At 41.5% G+C, this 7,471-nt stretch overlaps 1 protein-coding gene across 1 annotated transcript; it reads right to left on the bottom strand.

Annotated features, from left to right (window-relative positions):
- Positions 1 to 679: 679 nt before the first annotated feature.
- On the bottom strand, positions 680 to 4,956 carry LOC110315630 (zinc finger protein 728-like). Its single transcript, XM_029534752.1, has 3 exons — positions 4,863 to 4,956; positions 4,301 to 4,399; positions 680 to 2,385 (listed from the first exon to the last, which is right to left on the bottom strand). Exons 1-3 carry the CDS (start codon positions 4,894 to 4,896, stop codon positions 767 to 769), a joined length of 1,752 nt encoding a protein of 583 aa, XP_029390612.1. The 5' UTR covers positions 4,897 to 4,956; the 3' UTR covers positions 680 to 766.
- Between the last annotated feature and the right edge of the window lie 2,515 nt (positions 4,957 to 7,471).

Below are 7,471 nucleotides of genomic sequence, written 5' to 3'. Positions count from 1 at the left end.
AGAGTGAGCTCCAGGACAGCCAGGGCTATACAGAGAAACCCTGACTCCCCCCCCCCCAAAAAAAAAAAGAAAAAAAGAAAGCTTATTAAAGGGTGTGCAATATTTTTCACACTTGTGACATTTCACTCTAGTATGAATTATGAGGGTTTTCCCAAGTTTTTAGTAAGGACAAAGACCTTAGCACATTCTTCATACTTGTGTGGTTTCTCTCATAGATGAATTCTTTGATGTTGCTTAAGAGATAGAAGACTGGTAATAATAGTGTTTGCCACATTCTTCACACACATAGGGTTTATCTCCAATAGGAATTATCCTGTGTTCAGACCATGCAATGGATTTCAAAAGTATTTGCCACATTTTTTACATTTGTATGGTTTCTTTCCTGAATGAATTCTTTGATGATCCCCAAATTTGTGCAGCATCTTGACATATTCTTTTCATTTGTAAATATTCTCTATATTGTGAGGTAATTTGTCTAGATATAGGTATGAGTTTATAAAGGAGGCTTTTCCACATTCCTCACTTTTCTATGGTTTCTCTCCAGAATGAGTTATCAAATAAAGAGAATCTGGAAAGTTCTGAAAGACTTGACTGACACATCCCAAGTTTAGGGTTTCTCACCTGTGTAGATTCTCTACTTTTCAGAAAGTACTTATAGACAATGGAAAGCTAGGCCACATTCTTTATATTTGTAGGACTTCTCTGGTGAATGAATTTTCTTATGTTTGTAAAGTCTTGATGGATAATTAAAGAACTTGCCACATACTTAACTCTTGTAGGGGTTCGCTCCTGTATGAATGACCTTGTGTTTAGAAAGTAATGATGGATAATGGAAGGCCTTGCCACATACTTCACACTTGTATGGTTTGTCTCCAGTGTGAATTCTCTTATGTTCAGAAAGGGATGATGAAAAACGGAAGACATTTCCACATATTTCACACTTGTATGGTTTTTCTCCTGTATGAATTTTCTTATGGTTGGAAAGTCTAAATGGGTAATGAAAGGCCTTGTCACATACTTCACACTTATAGGGCTTTTCTCCAATATGAATTATCTTGTGTTTAGAAAGTAATGATGCATAATGGAAGGTCTTGCCACATAAGTCACACTGGTATGGTTTCTCTTCTGTATGAACTTTCTTATGGTTGGAAAGTCTTGATGGATAATCAAACGCTTTGCCACATACTTCACACTTGTAAGGTTTCTCTCCTGTGTGAATTCTCTTGTGGATAGAACATAAAGTTGTAGTATGGAAGGCCTTGCCACATACTTCACAACTGTAGGGTTTTTCACCTGTATGTATTCTCTTGTGGTTAGAAAATAATGATGGACAACGAAACTCCTTGCTACATACTTCACATTTGTAAGGTTTCTTTCCTGTATGAGTTCTCTTGTGTTCAGAAAGTGATGATGGAACATGAAAGGCCTTACCACATACTTCACACTTGTATGGTTTCTCTCCTGTATGAATTGTCTTATGGTCGGAAAGTCTTGACAGATAATGGAAGGCCTTGCCACATACTTCACACTTGTAGGGTATTTCTTCTGTATGAATGATTTTGTGTTTTGAAAGTAACGACGGATAAAGGAAGTCCTTGCCACATACTTCACACTTGTAGGGTTTCTCTCCTGTATGAGTACTCTTGTGTACATAAAGTGATGATGGAGAGCAGAAGGCCTTTCCACATACTTTACACTTGTATGGTTTCTCTCCTGTATGAATTTTCTTATGTTTTGAAAGTCTTGACAGATAATGGAAGGCCTTGCCACATACTTCACACTTGTAGAGTTTTTCTTCTGTATGAATGATTTTGTGTTTTGTAAGTAATGACGGATAATGGAAGGCCTTGCCACATACTTCACACTTGTAGGGTTTCTCTCCTGTATGAGTTCTCTTGTGTTCACAAAGTGATGATGGAGAGCGGTAGGCCTTTCCACATAATTTACACTTGTATGGTTTCTCTCCTGTGTGAATTTTCTTATGTTTGGAAAGTCTTGATGGATATTTGAAGGTCCTGCCACATACTTCACACTTGCAAGGATTCTTTCCCATATGGATTATCTTGTGTTTAGAAAGAAATGATGAAGTGCAGAATGCCTTGCCACAAACTTCACAGTTGTAGGGTTTTTTCCCTGGGTGAATTATCTTGTGTTGAAAAAGTTTTGCTGGAACATGGAAGGCCTTGCTACATATTTCACACTTATAGGGTTTCTCTCCTGTATGAATCCTTTTGTGTTCAGAAAGTAATGATGAAAAACGGAAGGACTTGCCACACTCTTCACACTTGCAGGGTTTCACTCCTAAATGAATTATCTGATGATTTTGAAATCCTTTTTTCACCTCAAAGACTTTGCCACATTCTTTGCACGTATAGCTTTTTGCCCCTGGTGAGTAAGAGTTGAGAAAATAATGAAAAGAGAGCAAAACTCTGTATATTTATACTAATTGTTTTTTGGAAAAAAAAACATTTACTCATACTTGCATTTATTTGTATAAATGATAAGCTACATTCAATTTTATGTACCTGTATTTTGTGAAGTATAATTTAAAACAGAGAACGAGTAAAAATTATATAGCCTTCCTTGAAGTAAGAAGACTATGACAACATAGAAGAAGGAAGGAATAGAGTAGTAAAAAAAAGCAAACATGTACAAAAGCAAAATATTCACTAAGAAAACCCATATTTCAATAGAAAGTGCAAGTCAGCCCCATAAACAAATAAAGAAATTCATGGCTAGTTAAAACAAAGTATAAATTAGTCTAATTTGGAAAACACCTGAATAAATAATATTTATATATTATATATTATATATTATATGTGTATAATATTGTAACTATAGTCCAAGTACAGAATTTTGTTTTGGAAGTTTTGAAAGGTGACTGAAGAAGGCTTGCCTTAATCACATTAAATAAAGATTCCAAAAAAAGGTTTATGCACATCTTTAGGCATAATGGTTTTGGGCATTTGGTAAAGATTATCCATGCATTATTCAAATGCTTGATTTCTCTGTCCCCATATGTTTGTGCCATCCTGACATGGCATTGTATGCTCCTTCTTAAAATCTCCCATCTTAGGTATGTGTAGACATTGTTCCCATTTATGCTCTAACTTGTCAATAAAAGCTGACCAGCCAATGGCAGGCTGAAGAGATAATATGCTGGACTTCTGCTATCCCAGGGAAGGACAGAGAGGGGCGTTCACTACAAGGAAGGGGTCCAGCCAGATGTCACGGAAAGACCTCGGAAGCTCAGAGAGCCAGGCCCGTGGTAAAATGCAAGTATCATGGGGACTTTGCCTGGGATCTAGCCAGATTACCTTAGAGGATTAGACTCAATTATTCATGTCCCAGTAATTGTGTTGTAAAGCATATGAAATAAATCTTATAGCCTCTGTCTCATTCATTTCCGAGCTAGCCAAGAGAGAGAAAACTCATCACTTTTAAAACACCTGTACATATATTTTATTAAAAAAAAAACCCAAGTTAAACATTACATAGCAATGGCAGAGCTTTTGCTGTCATGTGAAACACAGGTTAATCTCATAGTGAGGAAAACAAATATAATGAGAATCAAAGCATTCCAATGTTAGAATACGTCCTCCTTTGAGAGAAAAAGACAGAAAATTAGAATTTTAAAAGTAAATGAGCATGTCGTCTTCCAATAGGCTCCACCTAGCAGCTGACAGATACAGACCCCTGGAGCCAAACAGTGGATGGAGGCTCAGGACTCCTGCAGAAGAGGAGGAGGAAAGACGGCGGGACCCAAATGGGATAGAAACTCCACAGGAAGACCAATAAAGTGAACTAACCTAGATCCTTGGGGCTCTGAGGCTGAAGAACAAACTCAGCACATACATGGGCTGGATCTAGGCCTCCCTGCTCATATGTACCAGATGTGTAGTTTGATCTTCATGGATATCCCAAAAGTTGTTGTCCGTATGTGGGATATGTGATGCAAGCTGGGCTGCCTTGTCTGGCCTTACTGGGAGAGGTAGAGCCTAGCCTTGCAGAGTCTTGAAGTAGCAGGGTGCAGGATACCCAGGCAGTGTGCACCTGCTCAGAAGAAATGGGGATGGCAGATGGGGGAAGGACTGTTGAAGGGGGTGACCCCAAGGTGAACAATGAGCAGGATGTAAGGTGAACCAGTTAAAAAATGTGTGTGTGTGTGTGTGTGTGTGTGTGTGTGTATAAATAAATAAATAGATGATATATACCAGAACATTGTCTCTCCGTGGGTTTATGTTAGCTCTTAGAGTTTCCCATGCTGTTCTGACACCCTCCTATTCTCTTTCTCACATACCTGAATACTTAGCGGTGGCAGCTGCTGGTCTCTTCACATCTGAAGGCTCTTGTCTTTGCTCCAGAAATGTGACCAGATATGGCTTAGTGGAAGCAAGACCTGTTTTTGGAAAAATGGAACAACATTATTACTGTAGTCACATGGGAAAGGAAATGTCCCTCCAGGGCTGTGTGTATAAGGAATGAAAAGATGCTATAACAGAAGTCAGAGGACTAGTTCTTATGTGTTTTTTGATGGGCATGTCAGCATGCTAAGGAGGAACTTGGGATTTGTGGGTTCTAAGCTTCAAACCCCTCGGTTACAAGGAGAAATTTTACAATAGAAGTTTGTGACATTCTCTTTAATTTGTACCACTTATATTCTAAGACAAATGATATATTAAAGGGGGTGGTGTGAACTGAAGGAGAAGTAGTTCAAAGGTATAAGAATAATTTAAATTTTCCTTAAAAGTAGCCCTATGGATCTCATTGATTGACATAGAAGTTTGCATGAGATATTTTACAAAGGGAGCAAGTTTCATGCTTACAATGAAATAAAAATTAATCATGGGTGGTATCCTTACCCAGGAACACAAGGTGGCTGTAATTCTCCAGCATCACATCCCTGTACAGATCCCACTGAGCAGGCTCCAGGCATTCACACTCCTCTGCAGAGAAATCAATGGCTACATCACTGAAGGAGAGCAGTCCCTGAAGAAAAAAGAAGAGTAAATACCACACATTATTGTTGGGGCTTGGTCTGGTGCTTCTATGGATTCAAATGCTAACTTCTCTACCTCAAGTTCTGGCTGCCCCAAGGCAAGCACATATTCCCATATACACTAGTGTTAGTTGTATAAACATTGCACTCCATTTTAAACTTTTGGTTAAGTAAAAGTGGCAATAGTCAATTATGGGAGAAAATAGCGTTAGGCAGGGCCTTGGTGACCAAGCTGAAGGTCAAAGGTAAGGAGCATGACACAGAGAAGGAGAATAGGGAGGGGAAGAAGATGGGAGGACCCGTGAGGCATGATGGGTTGGTTAGTGGCAAGTGCCTAAGTGAAATGCTCCTGCCTCTTTCCATGTGGCCATGGCCACCCTCTACTTCTCTACACTTCTCCCTCTCTCTGCCTTTCTACAATAAATGCCTTAAAACCATGAACTGTCTCTGCTCATTGGAACCACTGTGCTGGAGCAATGGAGCAGGTTTCCCTCTAAAGAGCCAAGCGTCTAACCTCCTGCCACGAAGCATCCCTGTGCTCCAGCCCCAGCCCCAGAAGTAACCTCTCTTCCCACCCTTTTCCCTTGACCCCTGAGCCAGAGTCGACCTGAGGGTCCCCACTTTGTTCTCGACTCCTCCACATACAGCAGCGTCTGGGATATCCAAGAATGAGAACCTGTTTTCTCTGGCCTCTGTGTGGTCCAGGGACCCCAGAACCAGCTCCTCTGAGATGCCCAGTGGCGTCTGTGGTACCCAAGCCTTGGAGCCAGAGTTTCCAGGTTACACCCTCAACAAGACCAGTGTCTCCAGATTAGTCCCCCAACAAACCTGCACCCCCAGTTTACAAGCCCACCCCTTGCCCATTGATCACCAATGCAGAGGGGAGCAGAAGCTAAGTTTATGATGTGACTCCCAGAAACAGCCAATTAGGTTAAAGGCCATAGGAGCTTTCCAATTAGATGCTTGTGGAAGTTCACTGAGGGGCAGAGCCTGGAATTTTGCAGGTTCAGGGGTAGCTGTCTTACCTTGGGCTGATTTTCCCTTCAGGGACAGTCAGTCCTTGCCTCACTCTGTAGTGGACCACACAGCTCGTTACAGTAGATAAAACCTCTCTGAGCCCACTGACTAGGGAGAACATGAATTTCTAGCAATCCAAAAGCTAAAATCTCAGCAGATGGGATCTTAGGTGAATAGAATATTTCCCATATGCTTCTATCAGACTCACACCAATGTATTTTAAATTTTCCTTGGTTAATGATATTCTTTGTTCTGTAAAACCATGGAACTGATTCCATGTTGGAGCATAGAATCTGGATTAAACTAAACCTGTGTTCTCAGATCATGGCTACTCAAATGGCTCTGGACTAAACTATTACCTTAACCCTTCAGGAAGAGAACTATGCATGGACAGGAACCTATGAGAAAAACCATAAGACCCCAAATGTGTAACAGCTTTCCAAATTTATATTATAGCCTTTCCAAAGCAGTTGAAAAACTTGGGGAATTCTTCCTAAAACTATTAAAGGTGCACCAGTAAACCTGAATGTCACATTGAAGGACAGAGTAAATTTAAGACAGTCCAGACACTGCTGACAATGTGAAGAAACAGAAGAAAATCACGTGATAAGAAAACATGGTACAGACCGGGTCACCTAGGGAGCGGATTCGGTGGACACCCCATGGCCCCTAGAGGACTGCCCAAACGATGTTAGGATCATTGGTGAGTGGAACAGAACTTCTGCTCCAATCCAATTGTGCACAGGACTGGAGATATCACTAGGGAAGCAGAGAACTGGCCTGACCAGGGGCACAAATTCCTTGCGGTCTGCGCCAGCACCTTGTCACCTAGTGCGCTGAGTGGGCAGACACCCACACGGTCCCTAGAGGACTGCCCAAGCGATGTTAGAATCACTGATGAGACAAACACAACTTCTGCTCCAATCCAATAGCGCACGGGACCTGAGACAGCACTAAGGTAGCAGAGAACCGGCCTGACCAGGGGCACAAGCCTGTTCCGGTTTGCACCAGCACCAGGTCACCTAGGGCGCAGATTCCGCAGATACCCCATGGTCCCTACCGGATTGCCCAAACGATCTTAGGATCACTGGTGAGTGCAATACAACAGCTGCTCCAATCTAACAGTGACAAGCCTGTGACAGCAGGATCAAGGACACCAGAGCCTTTCCTGACAAGAGGCTCTGGTTCCTTTTAATCAGTTCAAGTTTACCTTGGTTTCAAACAGACCAGACAACTCCATGGTCCTCAAAGGAGACACAACTTCCACACACTGTAACACGCCTAGGATCTTAGGCCAACAGGATCCCAGGATAACAGGAGCTGGGTCACACTAGTATTTGAGTGTCTCAGAGGAGCTTGACTGCCAAGAACACAGACACACCCAGAATCTCAGGTTCACAGGAGCCCACAATCAAAGAATCACAGAGAAATCTGGACTCTGAGAAGTCCTGAATC

Source organism: Mus pahari, unplaced genomic scaffold (genome assembly GCF_900095145.1).
Source record: "Mus pahari unplaced genomic scaffold, PAHARI_EIJ_v1.1 scaffold_13654_1, whole genome shotgun sequence".
NCBI classification, from domain to species: domain Eukaryota; kingdom Metazoa; phylum Chordata; class Mammalia; order Rodentia; family Muridae; genus Mus; species Mus pahari.
The sequence above is the reverse complement of the archived record's forward strand: the minus strand, read 5'-3'. Positions and strand labels throughout refer to the sequence as shown.

Coding starts and splice junctions, on each gene's coding strand:
- LOC110315630 (XM_029534752.1), bottom strand. CDS start 4,896: ATGCTGGAGAATTACAGCCACCTTGTGTTCCTGG. Junction 4,400..4,862: donor CAGCCACCTTGTGTTCCTGG/GTAAGGATACCA, acceptor TTCCAAAAACAG/GTCTTGCTTCCACTAAGCCA. Junction 2,386..4,300: donor TGCCACCGCTAAGTATTCAG/GTATGTGAGAAA, acceptor CTTACTCACCAG/GGGCAAAAAGCTATACGTGC.